This window comes from Convolutriloba macropyga, chromosome 4, assembly GCF_964194025.1.
Source record: "Convolutriloba macropyga chromosome 4, txConMacr16.3, whole genome shotgun sequence".
NCBI lineage: Eukaryota > Metazoa > Xenacoelomorpha > Acoela > Convolutidae > Convolutriloba > Convolutriloba macropyga.
Genome location: NC_134471.1, coordinates 38,613,859 through 38,629,321, shown reverse-complemented (window position 1 = coordinate 38,629,321; position 15,463 = coordinate 38,613,859). Strand labels below are relative to the sequence as shown.

Genomic DNA, 15,463 nt, shown 5'->3' with positions numbered 1-15,463 from the left:
CGATTTTCTTTTTGTGAGGGGAGATTATATCTTAATTCATCATCTTTACCAAGGTCGTTAACATCTGATTTTGTAATGAAGCTGTTTGTCTTGATCGATTTATGAGCCTCCCCTATTGGTGCAGTTTACTTTCTTGTTTTATCAGGTCCAAAGCGAAGGCGCCGTGTTTGATTAATTGGCTTTGTTTTGATAAAATGGTGTCTGCAAAACAATAGCAAAGATACAGATCACAAACAAAGCAACCATCTCGAATATATAGTATCGTGGTTAGTCACTAATAGCACTTAAGTGATCGTTATTACCTTGAATACAAAGCGACAAACAGTCGTAATTAGTTTTCGAATATTAACAAATAACAACCAAATTATTACAAATTTGCCGAATTAATCAAAAGACAAATCTGCTATTGTGTTTCAGTCAATTTTGACGTTTCTTTTTATTTGTATCTGGTTTTTGTTACTCGAGAGCTTAAAAAGTGACATTGATCCCAAGTTACTTTATAAAACTTAAGTTGAATGTTCGTTAAAGATTGACTTACAAAAGGCAGCGTATGGTCTACAAGTTATGCTTCAGTGATGCTAAGTTAAATAATTTCAACTTATTCCTTTGTTAACATTCTAATCCTAAGAAAGGCCATTTTATTAAACATTCGGACCATTTAGAGCGTAGCTAAAAATTACATTTCTTCTATTCCACGCAATTTAATTACCGCGCTAATTACATCCAATTTTAGAGTAGCGTTGTGGCGATTAGATTACTTTGAAAAATCATTTTTGTAATTACTACATTTCAATATTGGTGCTACTATTTGCTGTAAATACAATAGTGCCCTAAATATTTTTGGGCGCCTGTGTTAATATTTATCAGTGATTTAGGAAACTTCTGTTTTTATCATTACAGGAACTAAATCAGGTAGCAGTTCTTTGCCGAACTATCTCGAGTTGCGTCCAGAAAGCTCAGTGTCTGATAAAATTCGTTACTTCGAGGAGAACCCATTCATATTTCCTGGCGCAACTGAAGTTGAAATCAATCCTAGTCCCAGTGAAGGAAAATCAGGGAAAAATACACCCCAATTTTACACTTCTGGAAGGACTTTGGGAACCACAACGTTCGTCACATCAAAACCGGCAATAGCCAGTTCCAATTTGGTCGAAAGTAGCTGCTTAAGGAGTAAGTCGAAATCAAAAGTCGATAAAACAAAGTCTGACGAAAATCGCGACTCGAGCGGTTTTTTCAGCTCCTTATTTGATTCTAGTTCAAAAGCCGTTCCACTTTCGGAAAGTTTGAACATGGACCGCACGAAGCGAACAATCCTCTCAGTTTCGTCTGATGCTTTGGAGGAGTACAAGCGAACTGTTCTTGATTTATGCCAAGGTTGCAGAAGTATTGCGGTGTCACAAGATTCCTATGACGATGCAATCAGAGTGCGAAGATATCGGAACTCTGTAAATGCTTGCCTGGATCTGAGTCAGAGCCTTGCCTGCGACTTGGTTGATTTGTCGCTCAGTTCGCTGAAACCAGTCGTTACCAGATTTAGTTTGACCCATATTTGTCCAGTGAAAAGTACTCGCGAAACGGTGCCACTTATTGACAACGAGTTCATCAGTTCGCCGTGCTGCTTCACTGCTTTGTATAAATTGACTGATTGGAAAAAGAAGTTGATTCCAGCGCTTGATTTGGAAAGCAGCTCCAGGAAATTGACAGCGGGAGAAGAAACTGAGACGGTTCAGAAATGTCCTATTAATGCATCCCTCTTAAAAATTCCGAGGAGCTCAAAATACACGAAAAAGCAGTTGTTCGAAAGCAATTTGAAGAATGAGCCCTGCAAGACAGAAAATGTTTACTTTAATCACATTTCATCGAAAAAATCGAAGTCTAGAAAGAATTTTAATAGTGATATTCAGTACCAATATTCTGCTGAAGGCAGTGGTGATCAATGGCCGTGGGAAATAAATGAAAGTTTGAGACTTAAGATTTTGAAAGAACAGCAGAAGTTAAAGCAACAGGTGCTCAATGATATTGATGAACATTTTGAGGGAATTACGAGTTATTCATTCACACCGTCACCAGGGCGCCGGAAAATGCAAATATCGAACCCTGAATTTTCTCAAAGTGATTCGAAAATTGCCAGAGGAAAAGGTCGCAAAGGAGCGTCCAGTAAGAGGGGGAACTGTTTATCAAAGATATCCGAAGATCGGAATTCTGAAAGAGTTCTTAACTATTCGCTGCAGGATTCTGGTATGCCGATTGAAGGGGAGGCCAGAAACAACAAAGGTGTCGAAAATGAGAAAAATATATTTGACGATAAATGGCCTTGGGAAGATGAGAAAAGCGTCAGCGAGTATCTTAATGAGACTATGAACAGAACTATGAGGCACGAAGAAACATTTGATGGAAATGTTAGCGATTGGAACATCTCTCCGATTGCTAAAAAGGAGCACACGCCACAAAATGACTCATACGAAGAGATTTCAGAAGATATTCCGTCGCGACCCGTATCATCTCGCGCAACTGTTTACTCAATGCCTTGCCGTGCGCCTGATCGAATTCCAAAGTCATTACAGAAAGCAAATAAGCAAAATTTGACACCGGAAAGAAATCCAGGTGGTGCACCGACAACGAAGGCGAAAAAAGTGCAAAGATGTCTAAACGTGCGAATGAAGTCAGAATCAAGTTCGGACCCATCGCCTCGCGAACGTGTGACTAGCTGTCCTAGTTCAGGCGATGCTGAACGTCCATCCGAAGATAAGATGCCCGTAAGTTACTCCAGAAAAACTTCACAACATTGTGCTGAGTTGGTTAGTCGCCAACCTAGTGCTAACTTTCATGATCTGATTGAAGACATTTTAATGAATGGATCTGAAAATGATATGAGATCAAACATTCCTGTACAAATAGCTCAACCACAACCCGGAACTGTTTACCATGTCGAAGCTGAAGTTCACCAGGAACCAACAAGTTTGTTTCACGACTTGCTACTGATGCAAAGATTGAACCCCTCACTAACGTCCGCGGAAGAATTAAGGGAAGAGTTTTATGATTTGCCCAATTTTCACAAGAAGCCCGCAGTATCATTTGAAAGTTTGTCAACAAATTCAAAATTTTCGAAGGAAGTAATGTTCAAGTACCCGGGTAGTGAACCTTTTGGCACAGAAACTGACAAGCGAAGTATGGACATGAGCGATGGGGTGACATCATCCAGTGCCAACTGTTTAAAAGGAGATCAGATTTTAGAGCAAAGCTTTGTTTCAGTTTCTTCTATTAACGATACTGATTGCTTCAGATCTTCTCTCTTGAAAAATGGATTGAAAAAAGCCGCCAGATCTATTTTTAAGAAGTCTGATATTTCACCCAATGACTCTTCAGCCTCTGGTAAAAGTGCGCCGATGTCACGGTACATGTCATTCGTCAGCGATGTGGGAGGATACCATTCAGATTCAGAGTTCCTGATCAATCAAGGGAAGCAGCGTTTAGGACCGTTTGCTGTTACGCCATCAAGTTCCGAATCAAAACAAATGATGTCACCATCAGATGCGACGCCATCGAAAACGAGCACCTCGAAATGTCCAATTGCAAACCAATCAAATTGCTCTGGATTGAAAAATGTGCAGTCAGATTTGGAGAATTCAAGTTCTGGCGTTCTGTGTGACTGCTCTACGGACTACGTATCACAAGATTTGTGCCACCAGGAATGTTGTAGCAAGGAAACACAAACTGAATTTTCAGGTCATAACAGTTCTAAAAATTTCACTGACCAGGAGTTAACTTCAATTCTAGATAATACAGTATCCAGCGCAGCAACATCGGGATGCTATGACCTGACTTTAGCTCTTGCAGACCAATCAAATAAAAGCGAAAAGCGGTCGTTGATTGACGGGCGAAATTCGACTACGTTGGGAGAGTTAGCTCTGAATGAAAACACAGTGCCATTTTCAGACATTTCACAAGGACTTGAGAAATGTTTTTCTTACGCGGAAGAATATTTTAACAGAAAAGACAAAAAGTGGTTCGAAACTGAAGATATAGAACTCCGCAGAAACGAAGAGACAATATTTCCGAGCAAAATTAATCACAGAAAGTTGAGTACAGAAGTTCCCATTTTGCCCGATATCTCAACGCGTATAAATAACGTGGAAAGTGCTTTCATTCAAGCAGCTTCGGCGTTTTCAAGCCTTGACGATGTTTTGGAATCATGCCAACAGACAATTAGTCAAATGCCGGCCGGATCTGTTTCCTCAGAAATTTCTCTTTCAATGAATAACAGTCGACTATCGACAGTTAGAAATGAAGATCTAGAATCGAACCCTAGTTTAAAACGGACTAATTTTAGGCTGTCACCTTTGACCAGTCCGATGAGAAAGAAGGATAAAGTAAAGGAGTCCTCGGAGGAGAGTTTAAGGGTTGAAAGATGCCAGCCTTTGCAAACTAGTTCAAAAGCGTGTTCGCCCTTGGAAAGCAAGCATATCAGAGATATCGATTCCGAGCGCAGTATCAGTTATGTGAAGGATTCAGTCATTAGAGAACTCCAAATGAGAGGTTCATTGGAATCTCCGGTTTATTCAGAGGTCGAAAAGGAATCTATCAGCGATGAATCAGATATGTCACTCTTGGCACCGCTAGCAGCTTCTGAAAGCATTATAACTGTTAGCTCAGCTCGGGTGTCTACAAATTTCGACCGAGATAGTTTTATGGAAGAAAATCGAAGGTCATCTTCTGCGAAGATGCCGGGTACGCCCGAGATAGGACATTCAGCCGCGACCGGATGCGAAGCTAAAGTTGAGAATTATGATGATAGCTGCCATGTGTCAATTTTGAACAGAAATATCTCGGGTAGCAATAACGACATGAGCAGTATCAGCGAATTCGAAAAAACATCTGATTATGATGAACAGTATAAAGAGATAAGCGATTCCTATCAAAAACTGGATCAAAATTTAAGCTCAATTGTCAACATTAGAAGATCGAGTTTGGAAGCTTCCTCGATTTTTAACACTGCCATGGTATGTGACGAGGATTCCTTGAATGAGTACCGCATTGACCCTATTGCTGATTCTGAGCTGCTTTGTGCTGATTTAAATGTGTCTGCCGATAGTATTGTCCGTAACCAGAAGAGTTTCTATGAAGAAGCATTTAGCAAACTAGATAGCTCACAAAAGATAACTGTCAGCGAGCCTCTCACGACCAGATCGAAGTCCAATCATCCAATAAGAGAAAGCGAGTTAAATGATGCAAGGTATTTTACGGATATCGATAACGAATGTTCTGGATTTGAAAGCTCGCTCACTTTTGGATCTGTAACTAACAGCAATGAACGAGAGAATAATCTGGTTGATTTTGACTACACTGTTGGGCTGAAATGCGAAGATGAGTCGATATGCGATGCTCACAATTCGTTTCGAGTTAGCTCTAAAAGGTCACCAGGACTCGCTGTAGTGAAAAACGATTCTTACAAAGATAAAGTGGAAAATTTGGAAGCTGCAGATTCATCATTTGAGAGTTCACGAGCTGGCAGCATAGAACTGAAACCGAAATCCAAACTGAGAGACAGCAAAGAATATTTTGATAATAAATTACAAAATGCAAATCAAAAATTACCAATTGTCAAATCAGAGGAGCTGACAGTCGATGGAAATCAAATTCGAGCGAACGAAGAACGTAGTCCGGAACCAGCCGAGACTGTCAATGATCTTTCGGAACCTAAAGAGACTGATTTGGATGATAGTTCAGAGAAAGCCAGAGGAAACTGTACTCTTCAATAATGTGATCGGATGCAAATTAAGTCAATCGGATTTCCCTCCTCCTGGTATCCCCCTCATCCTCGCCCCTTCCCAGTAGATTATAGCAGTCCACAATTCTTTGAACACCTTTTTATAATGGTATATATAAATTGTAATGGAAACTCCCACCTCTTGTTGGGCTATAGAAACTTTTACCAGCCCGAAAAGAAACGTTAGTTGGTTTACACTTTTTAAATAAAAACAAAAATTTTGTTCACGGGGTGAAGAAGAGAAGAGAGAGTTCCGGTAATTTTGGTATGAAGCATTAAAATTCGAGTTTGACTATTGTGAATAATTTGAATTTGACTGAGTTGCTTGTTAATGTTTTTGTTAATTTAGGTTGAAGTTTTGTTTGACGTTTGATTCCTATCCATTAATTAGTCCTATTTACACAATGCTTAACAAAACAGTTCCCAACAATTTTACGTGCAGTGAATTATTGTGAAATCCTTGAGCAAGCTATTGGATATTTGAGTGTAAACAAAACGCAATGTACAATAATATGTTGGATTATGACTTAATAACAATACACACATGCTTAACTATTTGCAGACTTTTAACCATGGTTAGCAAATTGAATGGTGTGCCTAAATAGTGTCGAGAGTGAAGATTTATATATATTGTTACTGTTAATGGTTGACTAATGTTAAATGGTTAGTAATGTTGTAACTTCCGTTCGCAAGATTGTGATCTCTGATCATCTGAGAATCATTGTCAGCGATCTTTGAGCTATTGTTTTATGTGTATACTTGTTCCTTTACTTTTGCCACAGAGTTTAATGTTATACAAAAATTTAACATAACCAGAACATCTTTCTTCATCTTTCGGACTAATATTTAATTTTTATGTTGCTAGTAGTAACTGGACTGGGACCATCTGTTATTAATTCTGACTGTGGTGAGTTGTTGCATTGAAAGAAGACAAGAAGATTGTCATAGTCTATCAGCCTTAGTCTGGGCCTGCTGTGCTTTTAAACCATGAACGGGATTTGTTTGCTGCATTTTTTTACATTACATTTATGAGGGCCTATTAATTTTTCCTGCACTTGATAAACCTAATTTTGCAGCTTTTATGGTTATTAATTTTTATGGTTAATTGCTCTCAAACGAGGTATTTAGCAATTATATTAGTCCTGTCGCCTTTAAATGCGATTTTTGCTCGATCTTTGCTTGATTTTCACCTGGCTATTTGACTCTTCGTTCTCAAAAAACAGTTAGAGCCCGGAGCGCATTGAGTAGCCTAGCATATCTCTAAGAGCCTTACTAATCTATAAGTGTACTTACTGTTCACCGGTTCTACTTCTTTTCACCTCAATCTATTTAACCTCGTGTATAATCACCCCTCAGTCATTTCACTCCGAAATTTTATTACCCCGAAATCGGTTTAACACCGAAATATTTTATGTTTCGGCGTCCAAAAGAACAATTAGCAAAACTAAAGTTCAGAGGACTTAAATAACACAAAACTACTGACCTTCAAGAGTGCGGCATTGAACAGCTTGCGTTTGTTTGAAATCGAATAATGACGAGACTGCTTTTCAGAGCAATGCCTTTGATTGAAAAAGAACACTTTACAAGTCTTTTTTTATGTTGCACAAAGAGGACAGAACAACCAGCAATTTTCAAATGAAAGGATGCCAGCTGAAGTTTAAAATCTACTTTCTGAGCAGGAAGAAATTAGCAATTCGAAACGAAATTTAACCGCGTGTTTAACAGAATTTTCAGTGAAATCCAGATTGATATTTTTGCTAGCAGCTATGCTGTGCAAGTTTCATATCTAAATGTTACAAAACTGTGTTCCTAATCAGGGGTCCCATCATTGGGTTAACGCCCGGGATCAAATTCCTTAATAAGTTGCGATATGAGGCTTCGACATAACTCCGTCAGGACGCAAGGAGGACGCCAACTCAAAAATATTGATGGCTGTCAAACACAATTACAATAAAATTTTAAATACAACTAAGTCAAACTGGCAATAGCCCTGAAAAAATGAAAGTGAGTTTCTTCCCGGTAAGTCTCCATCGTTTTGATAAGTTAGACAAAAGTTTCCAAACTCCGGGGTGGGATCCGCTAAACAAGGCTTGTATCCCATAATGCCAACCCTCAACAGCATTAGTTCTGGCAATTCCCTCAACGGCTGCGTCTCTGATTCCAGATTTGTTGGGGGAATATAGGAGGACGATTCAATAGTGGAGACTTAATATAATTTGATTGGAAATATAAACAAAGCTCGTCTAGTTTCTCAATAACGAAGTTATCTAAATGCTATTTAAATCAAGCAAGCCAAAACTTCAATTCTCCGAGAACCGGTGTCATATACGGATCACCAAAGAGTAAAATACGCTCCTTGTCATCTTTTACGCTGTCATACCGCAAAAACTCTTGAAACGTATTGGGTATATCAAAATGCCGGTCCGACGGTTCTTGAATTGACTTTGTTTATATTTCTTCTTAAACGCTGCGATGTTTGTGTTAAATTTGGTTTTGACGGCAACGCATACTGGGTCGAGAGAACGTCAGTTACTGGTAAAATTGCGGACGCTACGGCTGCTGCTAGAGTTAAGTTTTCACTCTGGGCTTTAATCTCTTTTATAACTTTTCTTGTGGCCGGCTTTCCAATAGAATTATTTTGATTGTGCGCACCGTTTACGCGAATAAGTTGGCCATCTTCTGTAAATGAGGAAACGCGGCACTTGTAGCTTTAATATTTCGAGCAATTCCAGGCGGTTGTGAACTTATTTATTCTTTTAACATAAGTTTCGTGGCCTTCTACAACCAATATTCCTGTTTTTGGATGAAATAGTACATTCAAAGTCGGCAGGTGTCATGCTGATTTTAAAATGATATGAAACAAGAAATGTTGTGTTCCATTCACTTTTCAATTGTTTTCAATTGCTTCATTAGGGACTAGATAACTAATTCGCTAATTGTTATAGCTTTGCTTTAAACTATTGAGTCGTTAGCTCTATGTCCCTGACAATTGTGATCCATGAATTTACAGATTAAAATCGAGGTGAATTGATTAAGGTGTGAAAAGTTTTCACACCTCAAATCATTTCACCCCGATTTTAATCTCTATTAATTAGACTCAATAGAATTGATTGCGGCCTGTCTAATTATTCTCAATTATTGGAAGCTTAAAATCGGGGTGAAACAATATATGTACGAAACACGATTAAATGATTTTTTGATGTCATTTATCTTTTTTCAAAAAGTCTCATTTTCTACAATTTGGAAGCTTCGCAAATCCTTTGAAGCTGCTTGTTTGATATTAAAGTCAGGGAGCATATAGATTTCTAATCACCAAAGTTTTTCATTCCTTCCAACAATTTTTAACACTTTGCTAGAACTCATCCACTTTTCTGTTACCGAAACGTCACGTAGGGAACTTTTAGACTAGTTAAAATAAATATATCCTCAATTTTTTGTACGACTTGGCAGCTTTATCCTGATTTTAGATATTCAAATCCTTTTAAATGTTCTCTACCTATCTTTTTAATTGTTGTCAACATCTGCCCGAAAGTATGAAGGACAGTTTTTTACTGTGTTTTAAATTTACGGTGTGAGCTGGAAGCGAGGCATTATTTTGCTATAGCTCGAAATTTGTATGCCGGATAACACTGCAGCTTTATACTGTCTGGGATACTGATGTTTTTTTCTGAAATTAAAATGTCTTTCTAACTGATTATAAAGAAAGAGAAACCATCTGCTAGAGTACTTTAATTATGAAGAAAAAGGTTTGTAAGAATCTAGAGTAAAAGCTTGCCAAGAAAGAAATATCTTGTAAAACCAAGTTGATGAAATATTTTTATGTAATTTTTTTGTATCGATATGAACTTGGTTTTACATTTCTTCGTATGCGTCTGAAGGTTGAGACAGTGACATTATTTCGACTATGCACAGTTCCTTGGTTTTCTAAGAAGTTTATTTTTTGCAAATTGAGTTGATCTTAGAAACATGAGAATTGATGTGAATACTATTTTAATAATTCTGGTTCTGCGGCAGGTTCTTTTCGTTACGAAAGGTTTGTTGTTCTTTTCGCTGCGAAAGGACTTGTACAACTGTTACAAAATTTTGAAGCGATGTGCTACATTTTGCTAAGGGTAGTAATCTAGGTGGGTTGTCTGAATGGTCACATCTGGGCTCTAAATAGTTTTTAAAGGTTAATGATTTTCTTCAAACCAGAAATGTTTCATTTTTTTTAATTGATCATGAATTCTTTCTGTCTGCTTTTTGAAGTTCACTAAAGGTCTGTGATAATGACATTTTTGGTTCCGTACAGCCGTGTGAAATTTTTAAGACATGGTTTGTGCGGGCTGTTCGGCTCGACTGTAGGAAACCTAGTCAGTGTTAAATATCTATCATGCGTTTTTTCAAACAACGCACTACTGCTTTAAAGGATGAGCACTTCATAAAACTTAATCGTTTAAATTTTTTGAAATTGACTTTATGAAAATTTAAGTTATTTGAGGTTAATAGATTGTTTCAGCTTCATTGTTGTTCAATCTGGTATCTAAGAAAGAAAAGTTGGATCTTTTCCATTTGTGCCCCCCCCCCCCTCCCAGCTAAGTAGTGGGCGCATATTATTTGTACCCCAGACGCACGTGCCATATTTTTATATATTGATTTACTATGTAATGACACGCGCTCTAAAACTGGGGGCGCATAACGTACTGGGGTACACAAATGGAAAAGATCCGAAAAGTAATTGCTGCAAGAGATGATAGATATTTGAATGCAAAAAATTGCGGAACAAATTTTTCCCTGTCAAGATTCCGTCGTTGACTTTTCCTTATAAATCACGTCAGAGATACATGAAGTGAGATTTTTAGATGGGTTGCAGGGCTGCTCTTGGATAGTTATGATCGCACAGTTGTAGCGAATTAAAACTTTTTTTTAGTGATTTCTATGTTTTTACAATGCTTTCGTTAATAGAATTTGTAGATGCCCATTGTCAAAGGCAAATCAGCTTTTTATTGTGCGGAGCACAATACATTTAGCGTTCCTTAAAACTAGCTGAAGGTAATTCTTCATTGTTTTTTAACCAGAAAAACTTAAATTCAATCGCTGATGAGACCATGCAATTGTTTTATTTTGCAACTTGAGAATATCGCCTATTCCTTAATGTGATGTATTTTTTTCTGCTGTTTGTACTGTGAAGTTGCTTATGGCGATGGCAATGTTTCTACTAACTTTCGAATTCTCTTTGAGCGGCAACATGAAACTATATCGAAAAGAAAAAGGTGTATCTTTTTTGTGCCCTGGGCGTTCGGGTTTTTCCCACAATCTTTGTTAAGCAATAGTGTTTAAAAGAAGATCATAGTTCTTGTGCGTGAGAGTCAGGCCTCCTGGGCTGCTGAGAGATTTGAACAGAAGTGTTTAGAGAAAAAACTGGATTTCTTGACACGCCACTTCTAACAAGCTTTAAACCGATTCGGCGACCTTGTCCTACTGTAAATGTTCGTTTCATAATATATTTACTTTTCGTTTGATATAACAAGTTACCAATGTCAGGTCCACTATCTGTCTTTGTAACTAACCTGTTATGACTGTTCTTCAGGTAATGATTGATTAAAGCTACATAGCATTCTTGCTCTGATGTCACCATCATCACAATGTAAACTGTATATAGCGGACCCCTGACATCTCACAACCCCACCGTCTGGACACTAACATGACACAAATTGTTACATAATACAAAGGTCGTATTACTGTCTCTGGACACAATTAACCCGCAGACAGTCTTGGCTTACGTTGTCTACGATTAATCTTAATTTTGATATTTAGTTCCAGAAAATCATATCACCAATAACCAAAATTCCGGGCTATTGTGGAGTTTTATTGTGGCATCATTTTAAGGAAAGATCAAAAAAGACAATCAATAAAGAACAAAAGTCGTCACTTTAACATTGCCCTATCATTGGTCAAACTGATATTGTGTGGACGAATGTGGTACAATTTTATTTAATGAGCTGAAGAGGTGCCTCTTTAGCGTTGTTATTTTTTTTCCTTACGATCTCTCTAACCGAAGTTGCCACAATTCTATTCAAATTCTTTGTTACCTGGTTTCCTTTCTCATAATCAAAGTGTCCTCGACAGTTCCTCATTATATTAATACAACCATCTACCTCTATATTTCTGTCTATCCTTTCTCTAACTACAGACGACATTACCGTAATCAATCTGAGACTTGGTATTGACAGTCATTAATACTTGATTGTATCGCTCCAAAATCAACTGCCGAAAACTGCTGGTAAGTTTTACTAATTCGCTGTTTTAATAATTCGCTTTTGTATTGTGTACTCTAAACTATGCATCGATGACTATCTTCGAGCAAAGCTTGTGTTCTGAGTATAGAACCGCTTCAGCAATTACTGCTTGCGTTTGTCATTCTTAAAACATGCGTTTTTACAGCTGCTGAATTTAATGTTAAGAAAGTTTTTGAACGTACCCCTTTTCTACTTGCGTAAAGATTTTGGGACAATTATATTGCTTTAATAAATGTAATGGCCTTACTCGGTCTAAACAGCTTCTCGGTTAGTAGACCGGAATCCGAGTCCGTGCACTTTTTAGAAATTTAGCTAGATTTTGGTCATTTGTACCGTGAAAGATTACCTTAAAATGTCTTTTATTTACATGTTGACAATTTTTACATATTAGCAAAAAGGTACCATGTGACTTCAATTTTCGATAGAATTTTTAAAGAGAAAGGACAAACGGGTTAGGCGCGATCCCAATTAAGTGCTCTCTAATAAAATTAAATTAAGAATGTTACCAGAGGATACGCCGTCTACATCAAAACCAGCTACCGAAGCTGTAACGTCATCTGCACCTGTAGAGATGGATAAGAAGTTTATCGTGAAGCACAAGTACGAGGCTGCACAGAAGGACGAGTTGCAACTAAAGCCAGGAGACATTATCCAGATGTTGGAGGATGTGGAACCGGGCTGGGCTCTGGGAAAGGTAATTGAGATACTGTGTCCTAATTGTGGATCTAATGATGTCCGACATCATACGAAATACCCTAGTTGGTTTTTCTTTTATCCCAGATGGACCATCATCTGGGGGTATATGTCCGCCATATTAGGGGGTATGAGATAAAAGGGAGTTTGTCATCCACTGTGGTTAGCAGAGGAAGTGTTCAATCTATAAAATAACCATTTTTATCATGTACAAGAACAAAGTATTAAATTGATAAATCAGAGGGTAACTTTGAAAAATATACGCTTACTCCTTCCTCCTAATGAGAGGATAATACGATTACCAATTAGCATTAGACCCGGTAACCAAGAATAACTACAACAAAGTTTAAGTACCGGGGATCTTCATGGGGTATCTAGGTTTATTTCATTGCATTTTTGACTTCGTTTTTCAATGTTGAATGCAGTTTTCTCAGGTTGTCTTGCTGAGCAACGGTTTTTTCGAATGCCAATTGAATAGATTGAGTGAAAAATATAAATAGCACTTGAAGGCAAAAGTCGAAAAGATGAAAATAAGAATGCAATAATAACCATCTCAGATGGTGGGGCTATTGTGCGTTCGCGCATAATGTTCCGATCCTGCTCAACCACGTTTTTGACTTAATTGTCCACCAAATGAGGATGAGATAGAAATCTTCAATAAAAATCACTTATTGTTCGAAAATAATTGGCCTATCCACTCGAAAAAATTGCTTTGGCTGTAACCACTATAAATGAAACAATAACTAAATAGATGGCCGATGATAAATTCCATTAAGGAGCGGAAGAGACAAGACAAACAACAAAATCCAAAAATCAAATAAAACTACAAGCATTAATTACGACCAAAACTCAATGTCTATCCATTTAAAAAAAAACTTAATCAAGAAGTCAAAATAGCATCAGGTAAGAAGTTAACAAAACCAAATGACTTGTTTGTCACCAGAAAAAACATGGGACCTGTCTTTATTGAGAATATTTACAAGCTCACAGAAAACAAAAAGAGCAAAGTTAGAAAATGCATTTACACTTATTGAAAACAATTAAATTCAAAGTAGTGAAAGAAATTAGCTATCGACTGAAATCATTCAATAGCTTCATTTATATCTTGACACAAAACCCTTGAGACCTGTCATTATACAGAATCTCAAACGACTACAACAAGAACAAATACAGGCAAAAATCAAATTGATTTCAATTTTGCAATCTTGTGCTTCGGTGTCCAAGCCTATAAGATCAAAATCTATTCACTATTAATATAATCAACTGCGCCTTATTTCAACCCCAATAATGTGATGTGTGACTTGTACTTAATGTGCCCTTAATGTGATGATCAGACAAGACAGCAAAGGAGAACGTCAAATATTGGAAAGGGTCAAAAAATAAATAAAGTTACGAAAACTGGCAGTATCAACGCCAAAGAACCATTAAAACTTCATTATATTTAATTCAAAAATGCGACCTCTCTCTTTAATGAGACTACGCTAAAAGATAGAATACGATTCAAAGTGGAAAATCCAGAAAACCTTTACTTTTTAAAAACATTTTCAAAACCCTAAGCTTTCAATTAAAAACCGGTAAATAGTTTAAATTGTAACCGCCTAGGAAACCAACTGTACAATTCATTATTGAGAGTAAAACAAAAGACTACACATTAAAACTGAATACGCACGGAGTTCCAAATTTCATGAACTATTTTGTGAGCGGTGTGGAAGCGAAAAGTCTTTGGTTTTTGCTGAAATTTTCCATATTTTTATTGGCCTCCCCTTGCGCGTAAATTTGACATGTCAATAATTGATGTTTGATTTGAAATAATTCGACTTAAAAAACCCCAAAGAAGACCACAGTTCAAAAAATATATACAGCGACCCAATAAATCGGAATAATTTTTAAGTAAAATTCCACAATACTGATCTTGCTCTTGCTGCTTCTCCATTACAACAAAAATGTACCAATTGTTGCCGAAATAACTAATTTGACCAAAAAGTCATATTAAAAATAAATGATTTGTGGATACTTCGAGTTATATTGATAAAAAGCATTGTATCAACTGAAAGCAATAGATGGTTTCTGTAATAGCTCCATAGATACCAAATTAGACATGTGATTAATTATGCTCAGTCATGAGAATGCAAAAAGAACATCAAATGCTGGTAAATCTCAAGAAATGATGAAAAAGAATTACGAAAACAATTTGTCGGAGCGATAAAAAACATGAGCCTTATTCATTAAACACAATGTTGTTTCATTGGATCTTATTGGAAAATAAATGGAGGATTTCTCTTCAATTACCTTTCAAGAACCTTTCAGTGAAAAAAGATCTTTTATTTGGGATGAAAAAAAGCAAGTATTTTTAGACCTAACCTATAATCCGAATCCTTTTTCATTGCAATTTTCAACGATGAGACTAATATTGGCCGGGCTATTGTACGGTTGTTTAAAACCCAATTGTTCTAATCTATTTTGCAATTTATTTTGGCAATAGCAAATTTTCTTGTATAAAAAATAAAATATGCGTTTCTTAATATCGGTTTAAATTAGCGAGAGACCGCAAAATGTTAATTGCGGAAAAATTTATCAGGAAACGGAGGTACAATTAGACCGTATCTGAGCAAACCAAGATTGTGTCAGCAATTTTTATGACTGCACCACCGGTCAAACTGAACAAGGGGGGCCAAATAAGCGTCTTTAATGCCATTTTTATTTTGAAAGATTCTGAGTTTTCAGA

The 15,463-nt window shown here is 37.1% G+C and overlaps 1 protein-coding gene across 8 annotated transcripts in view; it reads left to right on the top strand.

The window, feature by feature from the left end:
* Nucleotides 1–15,463, top strand: part of LOC142337656 (uncharacterized) — a 138,840-nt gene that overhangs the window by 16,302 nt on the left and 107,075 nt on the right. For 5 of the 8 annotated variants that reach the window (XM_075387062.1, XM_075387060.1, XM_075387059.1 and 2 more), the window contains exon 7: nt 12,555–12,739. In XM_075387062.1, coding sequence (XP_075243177.1) covers nt 12,555–12,739 — 185 coding nt within the window. Of the gene's footprint in view, nt 1–900; nt 6,586–11,336; nt 12,028–12,554; nt 12,740–15,463 lie in introns of those variants that run through there. The other 3 variants (XR_012758952.1, XR_012758953.1, XM_075387057.1) reach the window with 2 other exon arrangements.